Source organism: Pelophylax lessonae (assembly GCF_965119305.1).
Source record: "Pelophylax lessonae genome assembly, chromosome: 4".
NCBI classification, from domain to species: domain Eukaryota; kingdom Metazoa; phylum Chordata; class Amphibia; order Anura; family Ranidae; genus Pelophylax; species Pelophylax lessonae.
This window is the reverse complement of record NC_138771.1, coordinates 524,825,205-524,849,895: the sequence shown is the minus strand read 5'-3', so window position 1 is coordinate 524,849,895 and position 24,691 is coordinate 524,825,205. Positions and strand designations below refer to the sequence as shown.

The 24,691-nt window shown below is 43.3% G+C and overlaps 1 protein-coding gene across 3 annotated transcripts in view; it reads right to left on the bottom strand.

Annotated features, from left to right (window-relative positions):
* KIAA0930 overlaps positions 1-24,691 on the bottom strand; it is a 113,472-nt gene that overhangs the window by 25,342 nt on the left and 63,439 nt on the right. For 2 of the 3 annotated variants that reach the window (XM_082256651.1, XM_082256653.1), the window contains exons 3-5: positions 16,858-16,965; positions 1,783-1,860; positions 420-521 (exon numbers count right to left, since the gene is read on the bottom strand). In XM_082256651.1, coding sequence (XP_082112777.1) covers positions 420-521; positions 1,783-1,860; positions 16,858-16,965 — 288 coding nt within the window. The remainder of the gene's footprint in view (positions 1-419; positions 522-1,782; positions 1,861-16,857; positions 16,966-24,691) is intronic. The other variant, XM_082256652.1, reaches the window with a different exon arrangement.

Below are 24,691 nucleotides of genomic sequence, written 5' to 3'. Positions count from 1 at the left end.
CAAGCGGGCCGTACCTATACCATATCCCACAATCCTTTGCATGCAGCCTTGATTGTTTGTCACTACTAGCCACTGACTGGTCAGAGAATCGTTGTAATACCACCCACTTACTACTTTAGTGGAAAAGCAAACTGAGCCGAGTAAAGCCTATACAGTGCTGAAAGGTGCCGACTCTTACCACGCAGTTGAAAAGCAAACTGAACCGAGCAGGGCCAAGCAGTGCCGAGTGGAGCCGAGCCGGTACTTGCAGTGGAAAAGTGCCATTAGAAAGTACTGAAAAATCTGGATCCACATAAAAGCCAAACAACTAGCATCTAAAAAAGGACAGTTCAGGGAATGCACACCACTGAATGGCAACAGCAAGCACAATCATACAAAACACACGTTTCACACTCATACTACAAATGGCTGCAGTTTACCTCTTCAAAGTTGTCAATCATGAAGAAGATATTGGGGTAACTGATCTTTGACTCCTCCCCCTTACTGTCCATTGGGTGTTTGCTTGGAGAGGCAAATACTTGCTGAAACAGCAAAATAATGTCAGATTGGACACACTCCTAGCAATACACAAAATATAACCTATAATCTTTCAAAGCTCATTAAACTGTTGATTTGTATCTCCCCAAAAGTGACCCATTTAGGGCAAAATCTTTGCTATGTAGCTACCTCCTCTGCAACTAATGCTTTCCATTAACTTGCCTGACTTAACAGCTTGGGATAGGGGACCTGCAAGGAGCCTGTTAAAGCTTATGACATAGTGTGGCTGGACTGGGTTAAACATTGTACTCAGTGGTACTGGCATTTAGGGCCCTATGGGACCTGCATTCTGGACCTTCGCCCCTGAACGCACAGGGCACTAAAAACACCAGCGTATAGCTGGTCTCTGACTGACAGGCTGCCTTCAGGATGCTGCACCTGGCACTCCTGGGTGCACTAAAATACCGGGAAAGATGCACTGCTCCTAGGCAGCCCTGTGCGAAAGGGGCGTAAAGTGGCAGCCATTTTCTTTTTTAAAACAGATGTGACCTATTTCTGAGAAGCCACTACTTTTAATAAATAGGCTGATCTTTGGCTGAGGCCATGGAAAGACCTCTTCCCCAGGCCAGGGTGTCCAGCATATGAACAGCAAAAAGAAGCAGCGGGAGAGCAAAAGAAAGACAAGTATACATGGCTTAGCAGGAAGGGGAGGGAGGGGGTTGTTAAATGTCACCTAACTTTCTTGTATGGGCAAAGTAAAAAGGGACATTTCAAGGTGGTACCCCTGACATTTTTTTTTTTGGGTAGTGAAGGTGGTTACTGCTGTCTGTATTGGGGAGATTCCCATCTAATATATGTGTGGTGACCCCACACTTAGGCTAAGTTCACATGTAGGCGTTTTGGGGCCTTTTTGGGGAGTTTTTCTGCTCTAGGATCAGCTCATAAAAAGGCCCAACAAGACAAATCCTATACATTTCAATGGCCCCTGTTCACATCTGAGCGTATTGACGTTTTAAGCAAAACGCCCAATGCTCAAAAAAGTACATGAGCTTCTTTTTGGGCAGATTACAGGCATTTTTATTTTTTTCCATTGGTTACTAGTCAAACTAAAAACGCCTGCACAAAAACGCCTGTAAAACGCCTGAAAAAACGCCCATAAAAACGCCTGTAAATAGCAACGCCAAGATGTGAACGTAGCCTTAGCAACATGTTACACCTTAAATACAGGCGTACCATGTAACATTTTGAAAAGGTGGAGTGAGCCTTTATTGGCTGAATATAAAAACTGCAAATACAAATACTCACTTGGGATTTCTTCTTATGGATGTGAATGTCTCCGGCGTCAGAGCGCGTACACACTGCACACGTCACCAAGTAATCAAGCTGGAACAAAACAACAAAGGAGTAATGTCCACAAGAGGAGATGGCAGACAAAGGTGATGATACACAATACCTAAGATGTCTGCTCCCAGCAACCAATCAGATTTCATTCTCCAGAAGAAGCGAACTACTCCATTTCTGCTTTGACTTTTCAGGTCTCTGAGAAGTTAAAGGAAATGAGAGGAAATCTCTTTAAAAAGAGGGGAACCCCATGCCTTCTTAGGCAGAGATCACCAGAACAAGTGTTCCTACTGGAAGAGTTCCCTCACTTCATTTTTCAGTAACAAATCTAAGTTTTCAGATTTCCCAATCACTTTCTATCTTGGTGATCAGGACCAGTACAGAGGGTGAATTTTTTCGGCAAGGGTAAAGACTGCAATAAAAACACAGACAAGGATTTAAACCTTTCCTACTATTTTCACTTTGAAGCTGAATTTAATAGGCCTATATTTTGCCTTTCCTAGTTCACCCATCTTCAACATGCTAATACAAATGTTTAAACAATACCTTTTGATAAACAGAAGGTTCTTTGGTTGATATGGGTGCATTATTCCTCCTCAGATTCTTTGAAAGCCCTCACACCTGTAGATACTGCCCTTACGGAACCCCTCGTGGCTCAAACGATGAGTCCTGATCTGGGTGGCTGCAAGAGGACTTTTCTTCTCCTTACCATCATTCCCTTTTCTTTTTTAGTCTCTCTTGCATCCCCCAGAGTATCCTATACGATTCCCTACCACCTCCCTCTTTCTTTTTGTACCTTCTCTTTTTCTCCTTTTCTGAAACCAGCATGTTACACCAGTATGGCCGGCTTTGCCTTTGAGTACTTAAGTGGTTGTAAGGGCTGAAGATTTTTTTGATCTTAAGGCATTCTATGCATTAGCCCAAAAAGCCTTCTGTGTGCAGCAGTCCCCTCATACTTACCTGAGTTCCCTCTAGATCCAGCGATGTTGCAAGAGTGTCTCAGCTGCCCGGGACTCCCCTCCTCATTGGCTGAGACAACAGTGTGCTGCCATTAGCTCCAGCTGCTGTCAAAGTCAGTCAGCCAGCCAATGAGGAAAGAAAAGGGGAGGGGTGGGGCCGTGGCTCCATATCTGAATGAACACAGGAAGCTGTGGCTCGGGTCAGGTGCCCCCATAGCAAGCTGGTTGCTGTGGGGGCACTTGACAAGAGGGAGGGGCCAGAAGCAATGAAAAGGGACCCAAGAGGAGGATCTTGACTACTCTGTGCAAAACCACAGCACAGAGCAGGTAAGTATGTTTGTTATTTTTAACACAAAAAAAGGAGACTTTACAATTACTTTTAAAGTAGCACACCTGCTTGAGGTGTCACAAATGTCTTTAGAAATATACAGAGACTCTGTTCTAGGTCTGAAAAAAATGGTGTTAAGCACCACCAATCCTGCGCAAAAGACCATAGTGTGTATATATATATATATATATATATATATATATATATATTGTGGGAGCTCCAACGTGAATGTGAAAACGTAGTATATGAAAAATTATATAATAAAATAAAATAGTTGCGCTCAAACCAAAAATATAAATGGCGATAACAAACAACTGTGCGGTGACAAAAATATTAATAATAAATAAATGGGTTATAAACCCAATTAAATAATGAACAAGTGTTGAAAGTGAACTACAAACATAAATCAATACATATGCAGTGCCAAAATTAATGTAAATTCAGTCCCAGCAGCACTACAGCAAACAGTCCAAAATGAATATTACAGGCTGGAGAAATCCTATATGTGTGCTTCTTCTGATAGTATAGCCTCCACCAATGTCAGGATCACCCAGTGATACAGGCTGCTTACCAGATGGGGTGGACCCCTAAATCATAAGGGGTCAAAGAAGCCTTAGGATCATACATATATACCAAGGATCAGATTGTTATTCCTCAAGGGTCGGCCAGTCAAATAATCAATGGACCACCATAAATATAAACTCTCCAAGGTAGCTCCAATCAATCATGTAGGATGAAAGAAAAAGGCTCCATAGTGAAGTAAATTCAAGCAGGGAATGTTTAATAAAGAGTAAAACTTACAAACAGCTTCTTGTAGCGGAGCATGTAGAAACAAACGAATGTGCCAAGTACCATGGTGAACGCACTTCCGCGTTCCACCCGGGGGCCGGAAGTGGCGTAATGCGATCAAACATCCCGACGCGTTTCATCAACACGCAGCTGACGTTTTCAAGGGTCATCTGTTCTAGGTCTGTTTATACGGTTTAATTTCAATATGGGTCTTCTGTCACAATATGGTTTGTGTAAAACTTATGACAAACATATTCAACCATAAACAAAGCCTTAGTTTTCATTACCATCCTTATTTTAGATCCACTTATATCATCACTGGGTCTTTGTGCTTCTCTATGCAGTGCAAAAAGGTCATGGCTTGTGAGAGGCCGGCCGGGCTCTGTTCATTGTTTACTGCAAACATCTCAGCACCCTGTCTCAGTCCTAATAGAAGCAATGGGCTTGCTCTTCGTAGGAGTTATGCAAATATAGGGGGTAGTTTCTAGGAATGCTACATTTGCATGTAGACAGACCTAAGTAACACCCACATAAGATGCTGAGCCACCATGATTGAAAGAACTGGAATCCAATGACAGGCTATGACCTACAGGACCCCCCAAACTATTTACTTTTGTACCTACCCCCCCCCCCCCCCTTCTGGTGACCTCAAGTGGCTCTTCCCCCTCCCAGTATTCTAATAGTTCAGTTAACCCCCTACCACCCTTTCCTCTCCCTGCCTTGTTTTTTGCATCCATTCTTACCTTTTGGTCACATAACCCTCCTGGTTCCACCCTCTAATATAACCCTTCCCTACCCTTTCCTTTTTTCCCCTTCACCCTTTCAGTTTATGGAAAATGGACCTAAGCAGCCGGGGATGGCTTGTTTTACAGATATGAGTGACCACTAATCTCTATGCCTCTTGACATGGCGTTTGTCTTTATATGGCTTAAATTTCTGTGTACTCAGTTATTCAGCTCATTTGTACTGCCCCCACTTAGAATATGCCAAGATGTCATAACTCCTTTGTCATAACTCCTTCATGTCACTCTCTTGGGTCAAAAAAAAAAAAAAAAAAAAGGGAGCAGGCCAGGGACTGCTCCTACTTGCTTCAGCTTTCAGTGCACATTGTCAGAAGCTTGCAGCGTGCAGCGAAATCAGAATAAGCATTTTCAGTACAGGAGGGGAGCATAAACAATTGTGCAAAACTGAAGGAAAGCCTGGAGTTTAGATATAATGTATAAAGAGTATAGGGAAACAGTGGGTGGCTGGTACACCGTGACCCCTGGTACTGCCAACAGATATTTGTAGTGTCTTACTGGCCCTTTTGGGCATATAGCAGCGAATAGGTAGGATTGCGGTAAGTGCCATGTCTTTCCATTTTTACGTTCACTTTGAATTTACATGTTACACAGTTTCTGTCAGATTGGGTACTGTACTCAATATAAATAAAATAGTTACGTTATTATTCTGCAACAAAAGCCAAAAATTAGACCAAAATCTATTTAAAAGAGCTTTCAGCCACATTCGGATCTCACCCAAGCGAGTCTCACTTCTGTAATACAGGAGACATCTGGCGAAAAGGCAGAACTGAAACTTTTACAGACAGACACTGAATTTATTTTTTGTTTAAAGGGAGACTAGAAGAAACAAAACTGTTGTTGTGTCAACAGCCAATCAAATTTCAGCAAAAATCTAACAGGCTTATAGTAGCAGCCCAGATGCTTGCGTTATGTTCCTCCAAAAGCTACTTCCTTGCCTCTTCACTTGTTATAAATACAGTAAAACCTTGGTTTGAGAGTAACTTGGTTTGAGAGCGCTTTGCAAGACAAGCACATTTTTTAAATAAATTTTGACTTGATATACAAGCGATGTCTTGAAATACAAGTAGCGTCATGTATAAAAATGAAGAGAGGCGCCTCTAAAGTGTAGCAATATGGTTACATTTAATGAAGGTTCAATATTTAGCAACTCACATGGTTGATTAAAAAAGAGGCACCCCTAAGTATGCAGGCATCCGGGGTATCTTCATCATCCCTTCCCCGCTGCACTCCACGAGTGATTCAAAGCCTCACTTTCAGATCACTCTACTGCAGGCTATTCTTCCCGGTCACGATTGCAGACTGACAGTGGTGAGAGGCGGTGGTTCAGAAGATGGTCTATGTGGACAGCTTTACCCCGGATGCCTGCATACTTAGATGTGCGTATTTTAATCATCAACCATGTGAGTTGCTAAATGTTGAACCTTCATTAAATGTAACCATATTGCTACACTTAGAGGCTCCTCTCATCTCTCTTATATTCTGTAGCTCTGCTAGATTTCGCTTCTAATCCCCTTGGGAAGGCTGCATATTGTGGATGGACATTTTATGGTTACACAACCTATCACATTGCTATAATCTTTGTATATAGACTATAAACTGAAGGATTTGTGGAACCAATCATCTGAGTTTCCATTATTTCTTATGGGGAAATTCGCTTTGATATAAGAGTGCTTTGGATTACAAGCATGTTTCCAGAACAAATTATGCTCGCAATCCAAGGTTTTACTGTATAGGGATTAGCTGTAAAACACCTTCGCCCCTCCCCGCAGCTTCTTCTCCCCCATACTCCAGGAACATCTAGGGTCCTGACATCTTCAAGACCAAAGCAGAGTCCATAGCTAAACATGATGACACCATAGGCACAGTCTACCGCTGCAGCATGGGAAGTGCCATCTGCTCGGGTGGGGGGGGTGGGGCAGACCAGGTAAGCAAAACAGTTTCTCCACTCCCCTGGACAAAGAGCAAGTAACCCTTGCAGTGAGGGCACAGGATAGTTTTTATGGTTGCGCAGAGTTGGACTTTAGACTGGACCTTGAGTGAAATGACACTTGTCTCAGGACCACAGGATAAAAAAAAACTTTCGGGGGGGGGGGGGGAAATACTTAAAATGATACAACACTCCCCAAAATGACAAATTCCTAATAACGTTGCAGGTCTTGTAATTATATAAAACTTGTTCATTTTTGTTTTATTAAAAAAAAAAAAAAAAAAAGTAGGGCTGCTCAACCCATGGCCCGCAGAGCCTTCTGATGTGGGAAGCCCCAAGCCAGGAAGGCGCATGCCCATACTTTGGGAATGGGGGGGGTCAGCAAGCCCAGATCTCTATCAACGGGTTGCCAACCCACCATCCCAGAGCATCAAAGTGCATGGAGTTGGCAGTGGAGGAAGCAGACGGCCCCAAAGTGGCAGGTGCTGATGCTTTCTCTGTAGTGCCGTCTCCTGACCCATGCAGAGTGATACCAATATCACTTCGCCTGGGACCTTTGTAGCAGCCTGGAGAGCGATGCCAGCAGAAGAGGAAAAAGGTCAGTGTATTAACCATCACAAACATTGCATTTTTGCAATGGGCATATTAGCACGTATAAAAAAAGTGTGCTTTCACACTGATCCAAGGTGCAGCACAGGGCACCTCCAGTTTTCCTGTGGGTTAGCTGCACTGAGCCATAGACTTCGATTATATCCTACAGGCTCTCTGTTCTTTCAGAAAGTGCAGGACACATTTACAAGATGTAACAGAAGTCCATGGCAAAGCGCAGCTAACCCACAGGAAAGCCGCACTGCAGTGTTAATTTTGTAGACTAAAACATTTTCGTTAACTAAATTAACACAATTTTAGTCGACTAAAATACGACTAAAACTAAAACCATTCAGATGACTAAAATACGACAAACTAAAATGGCATTTTAGTCAAAAGACTAACTAAAACTAAATCGAAATTTGCTGCCAAAATTAACACTGGTACATGCTCAAAGCTTAAAACCATAAATAATAACATATTAGATTTTTCACTCCAGGACCAGCAGTAGTATATAATGAGTTTGGAAATTGTAGAGAAATGCTTAAATAATGCATTACAAATTACAATTGAACTACACCCATTCGATTATAGATGACTAAAATGTAGGATGTTTTAGTTGACTAAATACAACTAAAACTAAAAAGAAGACTAAAATGGGACTAAAACTAAAATGCCATTTTAGTCCTAAGACTAAGACTAAAACTAAATTGAAATTTGCTGCCAAAATTAAAACTGCCACAGTGCACTGCGTTTCACCCATGAATCACTATGAAAGCAGCCTAATAGGTGGATAAGGACAGTAAAGGTTTGGCAGTTTGGGGGGGTGGTAAACCCCCATAGTTCATTGTTAACAAATCACTCAGGTTGCCCTTGCTCTTTAAAAAGGTTGAGCACCCCTGAAATAAAGTGTTTCATTTAGAAATTTAGTACTGTTGACCGGGTTTTTCTTTTAACCAATATATGCCATGAGGTCAGCTTTAAAAAGCAAGGAATAATTAGTTCACATTGGAGGGGTGTAGTGGGGCAGAATATAGAACTTAGTATCCCATCTGCCCCACACTCACACACACACACTCACTTTTAGCACACCCAAAATGCTTAAAGTTGAGCTGTAGGCAGATATAAAACAAATGAATGCAACTCTCCAGTATATACATAATCAAATATATTTCGGAAATATACAAGCAGTGTAAGGACTATCAGTCTGTGCAGTCCCTGTACAGCAGGAATGGAGTGTGGGAGGAAAAAGCAGCACAAAGACAGACAATCAGTTCCATGTGCTGACAAGAAACATGCTGATATGAGGAGAAAGCAGTGACAGGCAAGCAAGAATTTCTAACAAAATCTTCTGCCTAGCTTACTCCTGTGGATAAGATCAATACCCATAAGTGAAGACTGTATGAGTTGGCGGCGACTGTCAGAGGACGTAAGAGAAAATGTATTTATTTCAGTAATTCAATTTAAAAAGTGAAACTAATTTTATATAGATTCTTTACACACAGAGTGATATATTTCAAGCATTTTTCTTTTCATTTTGAGGATTATGGCTTACAGCTTGTGAAAACCCAAAATTAAGTATCTCAGAAAGAGATACCGTACATAAGACCAATAAAAAATAAAAAAAGAAATGTTGGTCTACTGCTGGTCTACTGAAAATGTTAATTTACAGTATAGTATAGTATGCACTTAATACTTGGGACTCCTTTGCATGAAGTACTGCATCAATGCGGCGTGGCATGGAGGCGATCAGCATGTGGCACCGCTGAGGTGTTATGGAAGCCCAGGTTGCTTTGATAGCAGCGTTCAGCTCTGCATTGTTGGGTCTGGTGTCTCTCATCCTCCTTTTGACAATACCCCACAGATTCTCTATGGGGTTTAGGACAGGCGAGTTTGCTGGCCAATCAAGTACAGCGATACCATGACCATTAAAGTAGAAGGCAGCCCTAACAAAAAAAAATCCCTGCATCTACAGACATCCATGATCTAACACTAACCTATCTAGCTCTGTAAAAAATAAATCAGTATACATACCTTTTTTTAAGCTGATCCAACCCGATCCCACGCTGAGCTGCCAGCTGCGGCTTCACTGTGGAGGCAGGTTCAGAGGACACATCAGACAACAGAAGCCCCATAGTAAGTCTATGAGTGATGTCACTCTCCATTTAACAGCTGTTGTTGGCTGGGTCCTCTGCAGAGCTTCCACAGCTGGAGACTAGATCAGAACGGCTTCAATAAAGGTATGTATACCGATTTCTTCTTTACAGGTCTAGATAGGTTAGTGTTAGATCATGGAAGGCTATAGATGCAGGGGTTTTTACTTTTAGGGTGGACTTTAAACTAGGTATTGGTACGTTTATCAGTGTGGGCAGGTGCCAAGTCCTGCTGGAAAATGAAATCAGCATCTCCATAAAGCTGGTCAGCAGAGGGAAGCTCTATTATTTCCTGGTAGAGGGCTGTGCTGACTTTGGACTTGATAAAACACTGTGGACCAACACCAGCAGAGGCCATGGCTCCCCAAATCATCACTGACTGTGGATACACCACACTGGACCTCATACAACTTGGATTCTGTGTCTCCCCGCTCTTCCTCCAGACTCTGGGACCTTAATTTCCAAATGAAATGCAAAATTTACCTTTATCCAAAAAGAGGACTTTGGAACACTGAGCAACAGTCCAGTCCTTTTTCTCCTTAGCCCCGGTAAGACGCTTCTGACGTTGTTTCTGGTTCAGAGATGGCTTGATACAAGAAATGCGACAGTTGTAGCCCATGTCCTGGATAAGGATGTGTGTGGTGGCTCTTAAAGCACTGACACCAGCTGTAGGGCACTCCTGGTTAATCCCCCCCAAATTATCCCAGTTGCTTGTGCACCGTTTTCGACCAGACTTTTTCCTTCCACTCATCTTTCCATTAATATCCTTGGATATAGCACTCTAAACAGCCAGCTTCTTTAGCAATGACCTTTTGTGACTTTCCCTCCTTGTGGAAGGTGTCAATGACTGTCTTCTGGATAACTGTCAAGTCAGCAGTCTTCCCCATTATTGTGTAACCTACTGAAAGAGACTGAGAAACCATTTAAAGGCTCAGGAAACCTTTACAGGTGTTTTGAATTAGCTGATTAGAGTGCGAGACTGAGTCTAAAATATTGAATTTTTTCACAACATTCTAATTTTCTGAGATACTGAATTGTGGGTTTTCACTAGCTATACTCTATAAATCAAAATTAAAGAAAGAAATGCTTGAAATATAGTGCCTTGAAAAGTATTCATACCCCTTGAAATTTTCCACATTTTGTCATGTTACAACCAAAAACGTAAATGTATTTTATTGGGATATTAAGTGATACACCAACACAGTGGCACATAACAGTGAAGTGGAAGGATAAATGGTTTTCAACAATTTGTACAAATATAGGTCTGAAAAGTGTGGTGTGCATTTGTGTTCAGCCCCCCCAATTCAATACATTGTAGAACCACTTTCGCTGCAATTACAGCTGCATGTCTCTGCACATCTAGAGAGTTACATTTTTACTCCTTCTTAGCAAAATAGCTAAAGCTCTGTCAGACTGAATGAAGAGTATCTGTGAACATCAATTTTCAAGTCTTGCCACAGATTCTCAATTGGATTTAGGTCTGGACTTTGACTGGGCCATTCTAACACATGAGTATGTTTTGATCTAAACCATTCCATTGTAGCTCTGGGTGTATGTTTAGGGTCGTTGTCCTGCTGGAAGGTGAACCTCCGCCCCAGTCTCAAGTCTTTCGCAGACTTGAATGCATTTTCTTTTAAGATTGCCCTGTATTTGGCTCCATCCATCTTCCTATCAACTCTGACCAGCTTTCCTGTCCCTGCTGAAGAAAAGCATCCCCACAACATGATGTTTCCACCACCATGTTTCATAGCAGGGATGGCGTGTTCAGGGTGATGTGCAGTGTTAGTTTTCCACCACACAGTGTTTTTCTTTTAGGCCAAAAAGTTAAATTTTGGTCTCATCTGACCAGAGGGCCGCCTTCTACATGTTTGCTGTGTCCCCCACATGGCACTTCGCAAACTGCTGTGGATCTCTGCAGCACCCCCCCCCCCCCCGAGTTACCATGGCCCTCTTGGCTGCTTCTCCGATTAATGCTCGCCTTGCCCTGCCTGTCAGTTTAAGTGGACGGCCATGGCTTTGTAGGTTTGCAGTTGCGCCATACGCTTTCCATTTTCGGATGATGGTTTGAACAGTGCTCCGTGAGATGTTCAAAGCTTGGAATGTTTTTTTTTTTAGCCTAACACTGCTTTAAACTTCCACAACTTTATCCCTGACCTGTCTGGTGTGCTCCTTGACATTGATGATGCTGTTTGTTCACTAAGGTTTACTAACAAACCTCTGAAGGATTCACAGAACAGCTGTAAAGGAAATTGGTTCCACTAGATCAGTGATGGCGAACCCATGGCACGCGTGCCACAGCTGGCACGCAGAGCTCTCTCTACCGGCACGCCAGGAGGAAGACTGACCGACCAGGCATCCATCCATACAAGCTGCACTCCCCATCTAACTACATCTCCCACAAGTCTAGGGCAGGGAGGGACGTGTCCGGGGTGGGCGTGGGGGCAGGGGGTGACGTGTCCGGGGCGGGCATGAAGAAGAGGCGGCTCCCGCGCAGCTCTGAGGCCAGGAGTGAAGTTCGGCGAGAAAGAGCTGCTGAGCGGTTGGAAGACACAAGCAGACACTGATGCCAGGTGAGCTTAATGTGTAATCGTTATGTGTAATGTGTCCCTGGTCCCTCCGGAGGGGTAATGCTGCTTGATGGGATTGTGGAGGTAAATGCACTGCCCAAAAATTGTATAATTAATGACTGCAGTAGATGTGTAAGGTGGAGGGAATCTGATCCAATGTTCTATCTATGCACAGTAAAAAATTGAATGCAAAATAATTAATACCACAATGAAAAGAACGGGTCAAGGTGCTCCCCTCACTCCCTGGTGACCGAAGCCATGCAAATCTGTACCACCTACTCCTTCCCCTTTGTCTGGCCTCCTGTGTGTGCCAAGGAGCCTCCAGCTTTTTTGACCAAGTCTCTAATCACAGACCACACAAGGCTCAAATGTGAAAAAAAATGTGGTGCATGGTCAGTCACAGAAAACCAAAGGGGTTAATCTGGATCCTTAGCACATGGCCAGGATGGCCGTACAGAAAGGTCACTACATGTTTGTTTATTTTGGGGGGTGGAAACTGAGCCTTCCCTTAACCTCCTTTCTGTGTGGCCTCCTGTGTGGGTACCTTCATCCTGGCCATGTGCTAAGAATCCAGATTAAACCCTTTGGTTTTCTGTGACTGTGGCACTTTGAAATAAAAAAGTTGGTTTTCCGCTGCAGTTTGGGCACTCGGGCTCAAAAAGGTTCGCCATCACTGCACTAGATTTTATAGTTCAGGATATCAGAATAAAGGGGGATGAATACAAATGCAGGCCAATCTTTCCAGATATTTGTAAATCATTTTGAACATTTATCGTTTTCCTTCTTCACAATTATGTGCCACTTTGTGTTAGTCCATCACATAAAATCCCAATAAAACACATCCCAATAAAACACATTTACGTTTTTGGCTGTAAAATTACAAGATGTAGAACATTTAAAAGGGGTATGAATACTTTTTACATGCACTGTATATCACTTGGTGTAAAAAAGGACTGAGTGCAAGAAAAACTCAAACTCAATCACCCAGCGCTTTGGCAATATCTCATGTACGCATAGACCATAAGATATAAAACCTTAAAATTATAGTATAAAAGCTGCGGCCTCGTAGTGATAAAATATATATAAGGTCCGTATCAACCAGGTTAATAAACACAAGCAGCGCTAACAATTAAAATCACAATCATAAAATAAATTATAATCAACTCTGCATTAGTGTGAGCTATCGTCGTTCAATAGTGTGCAAAGTATTAGAGTCCATATAGGTGCCAGAGTCCATCACCAACTATACTTCCAGTGGGGTCATGGAAAAAGGGACAACACACACCAAGATAAATGCAGTTGCCTGGAATATGCCTCCACCTCACCACGTGCCAATCCCAAAGGTAATGCTCTTACCAAAAATCAGTGTACATAAAGCATGTAATCAGATGGTATGTCTCCAATGAATTGTCACCAGACTCTATCCTTGGTCACTCTGCTTCTCAGCCAAAATGTCCTCAAACCATGCAGGCGTGTAAGGGAGCAAGAAAGATGCACATAGGGCAGTAACGTTTGATAATAAATGCACCTTTAATGTTAAAACCCTCTCCCATTACACTCACAATGGTACAAACATCAACAGCATAACAGATACATCGGCATCACAGTTACCGTCCAGCCGCTTGTCGGTCTCCCGCTCGCTGTGTGGCGTCCCGGAAGATACCGCTCCTCGAGGTTAGACAGCGTCCTGTTGCCTGGGTGACCGCGCAAGTCACCGCCCTGATGTACGTTTCGTCAGAAGACTTCAATGGAGGGCGTGCTTGTGCGGTCACGTCACTCCCTTTTATCTAGTCTCTCCACTCGGCATTAACCGCTTCAGCACCGCTGCAGTTGTCGCTGTCAGCCATTAGCGGAGAGACCAATACATAGTGAACCTCCTAACCATAAGAGTTCCTATTTACAATGCCAGTACTACGGATTTGGTGATCCCTTGCAGTATTACTATCTCGTGCAAGGGACCTATCATCAGTATTGCTACCGACTCGTGTGAATCTTACACAATCCGGTACTGGCATCGTTCCATGTATATTGATATGAAATCGGTGGCTAGTTTCTCTTATTAATATCAATCTAAAGTAATAGCATTTAATACTAATCCTTTGGTCACACTGTACTGCCCTACTATACATATGTGAACAAACCAATGTATCATAATTGCTAAAATATTAATATGCTGCCGATTTCACATCCTTATATTTATCCTGAAACATGAATTTTACCCTGCATATGTTCCAACATATTGGTAGAAGAGAACAATATCGTACAGGGATCATACATATGCAAATAAATGAGTAATGGTATGAGACTGCATATAAAATATACATAAAAACCAACCATACAATGTACAATAAAAAGTATATATACACGCCCATCCTTACGATGAGAATGTATTAAATGCATAAATAAGAATTAAATAAAATCAAATTAAAATTGAATTAAAAATCCAGATACTATCTAATATATACTGTATTTTCTGGCGTATAAGACTACTTTTGAACCTCAAAAAAATCCCCCAAAAATGAGGGGTCGTCTTATACGCCGAGTATAATAATTCCAAGGTAACCTAAGTATAAGTATTACCAGTAGATGAAAATTAGGGGGGTCGTCTTATACGCCCAGTCGTCTTATACGCCGGAAAATACGGTAACCTCCCATCCTGTGATGCACAGCACCCAGGATCGCCCCAAAACATATGGAGGTAACTCTGATAATACTCATCTTATCAAATTAGTGACAACGCAATGCAATGCAAGGCGCTCACATTAATAATGATCAGATGGTTCTAAGTGAATATGTGAGCACTCATCAGCCTATGAATCACTCAACATAAACCGTCATCAGTAATCACTGATGAAACAGTTTACGTCAAGATCTACATTCAGGCCCCTGGGATGGAGGATATCTGTCAGGTATATCCAGTATGTTTCTCTGCGTGACAGTTCCCTCACCATATTCGATCCTCTCCAATTAGGATGGATCCTGTCTATGCCCCAAAACTTCAGGCCTGAAGGATCTTGATTATGCTTTAATTTAAAGTGGAGGGGCACACTGTGGTCTTTATCACCTTTGATAATTTTTGCTATGTGTGTCGAAACGCGTATCCGAACACATAGCAAAAATTATCAAAGGTGATAAATTGAATACATTCTCATCGTAAGGATGGGCGTGTATATATACTTTTTATTGTACATTGTATGGTTGGTTTTTATGTATACTTTATATGCAATCTCATACCATTACTCATTTATTTGCATATGTATGATCCCTGTACGATATTGTTCTCTTCTACCAATATGTTGGAACATATGCAGGGTAAAATTCATGTTTCAGGATAAATAGAAGGATGTGAAATCGGCAGCATATTAATATGTTAGCAATTATGATACATTGGTTTGTTCACATATGTATAGTAGGGCAGTACAGTGTGACCAAAGGATTAGTATTAAATGCTATTACTTTAGATTGATATTAATAAGAGAAACTAGCCACCGATTTCATATCAATATACATGGAACGATGCCAGTACCGGATTGTGTAAGATTCACACGAGTCGGTAGCAATACTGATGATAGGTCCCTTGCACGAGATAGTAATACTGCAAGGGATCACCAAATCCATAGTACTGGCATTGTAAATAGGAACTCTTATGGTTAGGAGGTTCACTATGTATTGGTCTCTCCGCTAATGGCTGACCGCGACAACTGCAGCGGTGCTGAAGCGGTTAATGCCGAGTGGAGAGACTAGATAAAAGGGAGTGACGTGACCGCACAAGCACGCCCTCCATTTAAGTCTTCTGACGAAACGTACGTCAGGGCGGTGACTTGCGCGGTCACCCAGGCAACAGGACGCTGTCTAACCTCGAGGAGCGGTATCTTCCGGGATGCCACACAGCGAGCGGGAGACCGACAAGCGGCTGAACGGTAACTGTGATGCCGATGTTACTGTTATGCTGTTGATGTTTGTACCATTGTGAGTGTAATGGGAGAGGGTTTTAACATTAAAGGTGCATTTATTATCAAACGTTACTGCCCCATGTGCATCTTTCTTGCTCCCTTACACGCCTGCATGGTTTGAGGACATTTCGGCTGAGAAGCAGAGTGACCAAGGATAGAGTCTGGTGACAATTCATTGGAGACATACCATCTGATTACATGCTTTATGTACACTGATTTTTGGTAAGAGCATTACCTTTGGGATTGGCACGTGGTGAGGTGGAGGCATATTCCAGGCAACTGCATTTATCTTGGTGTGTGTTGTCCCTTTTTTCATGACCCCACTGGAAGTATAGTTGGTGATGGACTCTGGCACCTATATGGACTCTAATACTTTGCACACTATTGAACGACGATAGCTCACACTAATGCAGAGTTGATTATAATTTATTTTATGATTGTGATTTTAATTGTTAGCGCTGCTTGTGTTTATTAACCTGGTTGATACGCACCTTATATATATATATCACTTGGTGTGTAATGAATCTAAAGAATATACGAATTTCACTTTTTGAATTGAACTACTGAAATAAATAGTGAGCCCTGGAGGGGTAGAGGAGAAAGCCAGTGACTGTCAGACACCGCTTCACAGAAGATCGCTAAGTTCTCAATCTTAGAGGTGGCAAGGGACACATGCAACTTTAGACCTATTCTGCATCCACCTAGGCAAATAGGATTATTTATTTATTTTAAATACCACAAATCTCTTTTAACGCTAAAATTAGAAGATGTTAAAACTCATTGGGTTAGAAATTAAAAATTACAGGCCTGCCATAAACAACCAATATTGACAAAGAAGGAATTCCTCCTTCCCAAAAAGCTTTGCATTGAAATAGCTTAAGCGATTTCATAAAAAAAATAATGTAAACCTTGCAAAACACATGAACGAGCCCGAATGATGCCACCAGTGGTCACACCAGAACAGCCACTGACCTTCTGTAAGATAAGGTTTAGGTAGACACTCTCCTCCCAGTCGATGTCAGGGTCTCCAAGGCCTGGAAGCTTCTTTGAATCTTTTCGATAGACCTCAACTTCTACCTGCTGGAAACCATCATATTAATATGATATAAGTCATGAGCTTTGAAGGAGTCCAAAATGATGACAAAAATTCAAGTTAGACTTACCGGTAACTTGTTTTCCAATAGTCTTTCAGGACAGCACCTTAGAGAGATGGCTCCTCCCTCTCCTCATCAGGAAACACCCCATCCACCAGATTTTAAAAGGAGGCTTCTCCCACCATTCATCAGTTTGTAGAAGAGTACCTCCGGCCCATGCTGGAACACATAAACAGATATGGTTAATCACAGCAATACATTTTATACAATAGGGCGGGATCCTCCTGCTGTCCTGAAAGACTATTGGAAAACAAGTTACCGGTAAGTCTAACTTGAATTTTCCCTAAAACGTCTTTCAGGACAGCACCTTAGAGAGGATTATCGAGACTTACTCAATTTAGGGAGGGACCACAGCTTGCAGGACCTTTCTGCCAAAAGCCTGATCTTCAGCTGCCAAAAGGTCCAACCTATAGTGTCTTGCAAATGTAAAGTAGCTTGACCACGTAGCCGCTTTGCAGATCTGATCTGGAGTGGCACCAGCTTTCTCTGCCCATGTAGTGGCTAACGCTCTAGTAGAGTGAGCTCTGATCCCCTGTGGGGGAGACAATTTCATTTGGGAGTAAGCCTCTGAAATAGCGGATCTGAGCCATCTGGCTATTGATCCTTTTGATGCCTGGCGACCTTTTTTGTTGCCAGAGAAAAGAACAAAAAGAGAGTTTGATGATCTAAACTCTTTAGTAACCTCCAAGTAATGTATAAGGACCCTTCTTACATCTAGGCAGTGAAAGCTTTTTTCCTTATCTCCTGATGGATTAGGGCAGAAGGTAGGTAACACAATTTCTTGTGAGCGGTTTCTCGTTGAAGCTACTTTTGGGAGAAACCCTGGATCCGTCTTGAGAATTATCCTATCTGGATATATGGACAAGAAAGGTTCGATAGCTGATAAAGCATGTAATTCACTGATTCTTCTTGCTGATGTTATTGCCACCAAGAAGACTGTCTTGAGGGTAAGGTTTTTTAGTGTAACCGTTTCTAGTGGTTCAAAAGGTTCCTTTGTGAAAGCCTGAAGGACCACCGACAAATCCCATTTGGGGAAGCTTCTGATAGGCACTGGTCTGGAGCGGGTAAGGGCCCTGAAGAATCTGATGATTAAAGATTCTGAAGAAATGGGCCTTTCCAAGAATACCCCCAGGGCTGTAACTTGTACCTTGAGGGTACTTACTGCCAAACCTTTTCCTGCGCCCTCCTGTAGGAACTCCAAAATTGAAGTAATACTGTCCAATTTTTGATCTTTCGATTCACACCAGGTATTATATGTCTTCCAAACTTTTGCATATATATTCCTTGTGACTTTTTTCCTACTGGAAAGTAGAGTAGCAATTAATGCGTCTGAAAATCCTTTCCTTTTCAGCAGTTGCTCCTCAGATACCAGGCGGTGAGCTTTAGCTTTTCCACTTCTGGATGATAAACTGGACCTTGAAACAGTAGGTCTTGACGAGGAGGGAGCTGAAAAGCAGGTTTGACTGATAGTTGAAGGACAGTCGAAAACCAAACCCTTTTGGGCCAATAAGGAGTGATCAGGATCACTGAGGCTCTTTCCATTTGGATTTTTCTCAACACCAATGGAATGAGCTGGAAGGGGGGAAAGGCATACCCCAACCTGAACCTCCAGGGATGTGCCAGGGAATCTACTCCCAGAGAGTTGTCGTTTCTGTGGAGTGAGAAGTAAAGTGGAAGTTTTGCGTTTTCTTTGGTTGCAAACTGATCCACCTCTGGCTTTCCCCAAGTCTTGGTTATCAACATAAAGACTTCTGGGTTCAAGCTCCATTCTGCTTCTCGGATCTTCTGCCTGCTTAAATAATCCGCCACACTGTTTAGTGTACCTTTTAGGTGGATTGCTGACAAGGAAAGTAATTGCCTTTCCGCCCATTGCAGAATTTCCGTTGCCAAAAGCTGTAGGGTTTTGCTTCTTGTGCCCCCTTGCTTGTTTAGATATGCCACTGTAGTGGCGTTGTCTGAAAGGACTTGAACATGAGTCCCCTGAAGATTTTGAGAGAAGGCAGTTAGGGCTAGGCCGACTGCCTTTAATTCCTTCCAATTTGAGGATTTTCTTGTCTCGGTCTGAGACCAAACCCCCTGTGCCAGGTTTTGGTTCCAGTGGGCTCCCCACCCCCACCTGCTGGCATCCGTTGTTAACCTCTGGTCTGCCGGGAAGGACCAGGCCAAACCCTGAGACAAGGTTATCCGATTTCTCCACCACCAAAGGGACCTCTTGACCTTGGTGGGGATTTTTACCTTTAAGTCCAAAGTCTCTGGATTGTGATCCCAGATTCTGAGGAGGAAATATTGGAGTGGCCGAAAATGCAGCCTTGCCCATTGGACAGCTGGAATTGATGCAGTCAGGTTTCCAAGGACTGACATGATCTCTCTGATCGACCACCACTGATTTGTTTGTAGCCTTGCTACCAAATTCTGTATTTTGACCTGTTTGTCTTCTGGTAGGAAGATTCTTTGTTCCACAGAGCATAACTGAAACCCTAGGAACTGAACCCGCTGAGCCGGTGTGAGATTCGATTTTTTGATGTTCACTATCCATCCCAGAGCTTCTAGATGACCTCTTGCCTTGTGTAGGTCCTCTTGAAGTTTTTCCTTTGACGGGGCAAAGAAAAGCAGGTCGTCCAGGTAAGGCACCACAGAGATTCCCTGAAGGCGGAGGGGAGCTAGACACTCTGCCATTACCTTTGTAAAAATACGAGGGGAGGATGATAGCCCGAAAGGGAGTGCTTTGAATTGGATATGGAGCATTTCCTTTCCCAGATTTACTGCCAACCTTAGGAATCTCTGTGAGTGAGGGGCAATAGGGATATGCAGGTAAGCATCCCTTAAGTCGATTGATGCCATGAAGCATCCCTTTGTTAACAGGGTTCTGACTATAAGAATTGAGTCCATTCGAAACTTTTTGTACAGAACTGACCTGTTTAAAGGTTTCAGATTCAGTATAAGACGAAAATCCCCCGATGGTTTCTTTATCAAAAATATGTGGGAATAGAATCCCTGATGTTGTTCCTCCACTGGAACTGGACAGACAACTCCCTGTCGCCTCAGGTCCTTTAACAGGTCCATCATAGCCAGGGCTTTTTCTGCATCTCTTGGGAGGTTTGTGACAAAGAACCTTCCGGGTGGCGTCTCTGAAAACTCTATGTTGTAGCCTTGGGACAGCATATTCAGAATGTATTGATTTTCTGTTATGGCTGCCCAATAGGGGAGGAATTCCCTCAATCTTCCTCCCACCGGCAATGTCTTGTCATTGTGTTTTGTTGGTTGACACAGGAGGATGGAAGAGAACACCTCCTTTCCCTTTGGGTTTTTGTGTCGACCAGTTTCTTCTCTTCTCCTGGGGTCTGCTATTTTGCTGAGCTTTTTGAGGTCGAAAAAGCTTCTTTGCTGCCTGTTTCTTCTTCACAGGAAAAGACTTCTTTTTGTCTGCTGTTCTATCTAGAACAGAGTCTAGCCCAGGTCCGAATAGTAGATCCCCTTGAAAAGGAAGTCCACACAGCTTATTTTTAGAAGCTGTATCTCCAGGCCATGTCTTTAACCAAAGAGCCCTTCTGGCTGAGTTGGATAAAGCTGCAGATCTTGCTGTCATCTTTACTGACTCTGCTGAAGCGTCAGCAATGAAGGCTATGGCCGTGGAGAGCGTGGAAAAGGAATCCAAAATTTCCTGTTTAGGTGAGTCTGCTGTGATGTGTGCTTTTAGCTGGCTAAGCCAGTATTCCAGATTCCTGGACACACAGGTTACTGCCATGGCAGGCTTCAGACTCCCCATGATGGATTGCCAGGATCTCTTAAGTTGCTGGTCCATCTTCTTATCCATGGGATCCCTCAGGACTCCCATGTCTTCAAATGCTAGGTCTGTTGACCTAGAAACCTGGGAGAAGGCTGCATCAATCTTTGGCATCTTATTCCAGGGAGCTCCTGGGTCCTCATCAAAAGGAAATCGCCTTTTAAAGGCTTTAGGGAAGAAGGTTTTCTTTTCCGGATCAGCCCACTCATGTTTTATTGCATCTGAGATGGTCTGATGCACTGGGAAGATACGGCCCTTAGGCTCTTCCAAGCCTGCATACATTTTGTCATGTAGGGACAGTTCCTTCTTTTCCTCCTCTAGACCCAGGGTGATGTAAACTGCCCTCAGGAGACCATCCACTTGCTCTAAGGATAGTTTGTATTTAGTGGGCCTACTTTGTGCCCCTCCCTCCTCTTCTTCCTCTGAATCCTCTTTGGAATGTGAGGGGGAATTATCTCCTTGGGTGGAAGGAACCCCTTCTGTCCCCACCGAAGGAACCAACTGTGAACCCTGAGAGGACAGTGAGGCTGATGGCTGACTCAGGGCAGGATCCTGTAGGGATGACCGAAAAGATTGGATGGTAGCATCCAATTCCTTCCTCACAGATGCGACTAGATCGCCACAAACTGTAGATGCTTCTTCCTTTACTAGTGCATCAATACATCCCTGGCAAAGTGTCTTTTTCCAGCTTTCCGACAACTTTGCTTTGCATGAAGGACACTTTCTCTTGGAAACAATTTCCGAGCTTTTAGCCTGGAAGACATGAATGGGAAAACATACACATGCTTCTTAAGAGTCAGCCTGATTCTCAGGGTCACCAAGGTGCACAGAAAGACATTTTTAAGGGAAGTCCCATGTGCCCTGACAGGCCCCCAGCCACCGGGGGGAAAGATAAAAGGGATGGAGAGAGACCCCACAGTAAGATAGGCCATATAAAGATACCCCTTACCTGGGCCTTACTGGTGCCTGTGCCTGTCCCACTCGCTGAAGAAGCTTCCATCGCTTGGCAGCGGTATCACCCGTGGCTTCGGTACCGGTTCCGGAGACCAAAGCGCACCTGCACTGGACCGGATCCGGAATAAGGCACCAGCTTGCTCCTCCCTTCTTCCTCTGCGTCCGGCGGAAATGACGCCATACGCCCCCTGCAGAACGCTGCCCTTTCCGGAACCTCACTTCCGGTCCGGACGAGCGTCACTCGATCCGGAGAAATGGCGGCAAATTTGAAAAAAAAAGGCGGCGGAGGCCTAAGAAAAATCGTTCCGCTCCTCCAAGATGCCTTCCCAGGGCTGTGCTCTGCGGGGTCCTGACTCAGCCTAGAGCACTGAAGAGGAAGAAGGAGCCCATGCACTGCAGTCGGTCGCGTGAATGGGAGAAGCAATCGTCTCCAAAAAAGGGTAGGTGGACGTAGGAAGCCCGGTCTCTCAGGATAGCACCTTAAGAGCCCAGCTCCCCACAGAGGTGTTCCTCGGCCGGAGGAAACACAAAAACTGATGAATGGTGGGAGAAGCCTCCTTTTAAAATCTGGTGGATGGGGTGTTTCCTGATGAGGAGAGGGAGGAGCCATCTCTCTAAGGTGCTGTCCTGAAAGACGTTTTAGGGAAAAAGCACATTTTATATTAGAACAGTAAAGGGAATTTTATGGTCAACAAACATGTCTAACCTATATCTCTGCAATAAAGTGGAACCTAATAGTTCAATTTAGACTGGCCCTTTTTGCAGGTACAGCCATGTAAAACATTAAAAATAGTTGCCTATACTAATTAAAATCCAGTAATGCTCTGTCTCACCCTGCTCTGCACATGCTCCTCCTATTAAATTCAGCACTACAAGGCCTCTGTCAGCCTTCCTTTTTATTTGAGCCAAGACATACACAATCAAGGCTGGAAATGCACACATTTTAAATTACAGAAAGTGACATAGGTTCTGAGACCAAGGAGAGGAGGAGAGTTTCCAATAAGGAGGTGACTGCTCTGGGCTTCAACAAAATGGCAGCCTCCAGCAAAAAGAAATAGGAGCAGTGCTGGAGACAATTTACAGCACACACTCATTTTGGCAGCTTTATTGATGTAAAACACATGGTTATTAAAAACGGGCTGATAGTTTAATCACCTTCTCAGAATGTTTAAAAGGAGAAATTAACACTGTAAACCACATCAACCAATAAGATTTTGGCAAACCGTTAGTAAAAATTGGCCAGTGTGGGTTACATAGTGTCCACGCCAACCAACCAAATTAATCTCATCACTTCTTCACTTACATATTATAAGACTATATTATAACAGAGAATCCCGCTACACAACAAATTCATTTTTCCAATTATTAGATAAAAGATTAACCACATTCGACCCACAAACTGTACTCCAGGTATACATTTTTTTCCATGGATCAATTAAGAATACATAGCACATACCTGGCAGATTTAGGGAAATCACTAAAATAGCCACCGCTGTTAAGCACCTGCCCTGCTGCACAGTAACCACAGATGGAGTAATTTGATCGGCACAGGCACCATTCAGAGAACGTCTTGCATTTTTTTTTTCAATGAACCCAATGCATTTGGATGAGGTGGAGACCATTACTTCAAGCCTGCTGCATGGTTACTATGCACTAGGGCAGTTGCTCGACACAGGACCTGGAAAACCACAATGATCACTAAAGTTACGGCAACTAATAAAGTGATTCTCCGCTTCTACAGGAATCGGCCAGGCATGTACTATGTATACTTACCTAGACCACTATAACTACACAAAAACAAACAATAGCTGTTATTCAGGTTTAACCTTTCCCGGCACAATGCCCAATGCCAGGGATATGTTGATATACATCCTACCTCTGAGAGCTGGCCGCTAACATTGTGTGGCTGTTGGCTCTCAATCCTGGCTGTCAGATAGCTGCAGTCCCCAGTGATGATCAGAAACCAAACAAGTCAGAGATTTCTAACAATGTTTTAAATTTAGGCCATTAGCTTTATGGACAAAGTTAGCTATAAGCCTGCAAAAAAAAAAAAAAAAGTGGCACCTTCAGGCTGCAGTGGGATCTACAGTACTATTCCAAAAAGGAAGTTCACCAAGCTTTCCGAAATTTAAGGCCAGGAGCTACAAGTACAACTTTGGAAGCTTCCTGCTGATTTTTTACGTTTGCCCACTTACAAAGAAATGAAGGGTCTAGAATTTTTATCATAGGTGCATTTTAAATGATAGGGACAGAATATCTTTTCCTTTTTTTTTTTTTCCAACAAAGAATATCAACCATAAATCCAGAAAAAACACATGATACAAATTTTATAAATGGAGTTGTAGTTCAGTGAACTAAAATAAGTATTTAATCCCCTAGCAACCAACAATAATTCTAGCCCCCGCAGACTGGTTACAGTATTGTGCTCATGTGGTACACATATTCGATCAATACTCACAAACCAGGCGCTCCTGGGGTGCCTTTAGGGTGGAGCGATAGAAGTAAGCCTGTGAGGCTCCCCAGAGGTTGTTCTGCTGCTAGCCAATGAGCATAGGAAGGGTGCTGATACGGACAAAAGTACATGAGGAAGGCAGCGCATGAACCACACCGGGATGCAATGGATAAAGGAGTCAGGTGAACATCCAGTATAGAAAGGGTTAACAGTTTATTGGTATTGATAACCGGAAAATAAAGTACATAAAATGCTTACATCCCCCTCGCCTGGAGTGGACAAGGGCACCAGGCAGCAAGCAACACGAGTGCGAGGAGGTCAGTCTCCCAGAACCGCTGAATGGTGTGTGCACAAAGCCGGAAACCAGCCGGCGCAAAGATGAAAGGACTCCGCTGTAGTTCCAAGGCGGTGACATCAGCCGGACAGGCGCCACTTGTGGGAAAACCCCAGGAACCAGGGTGG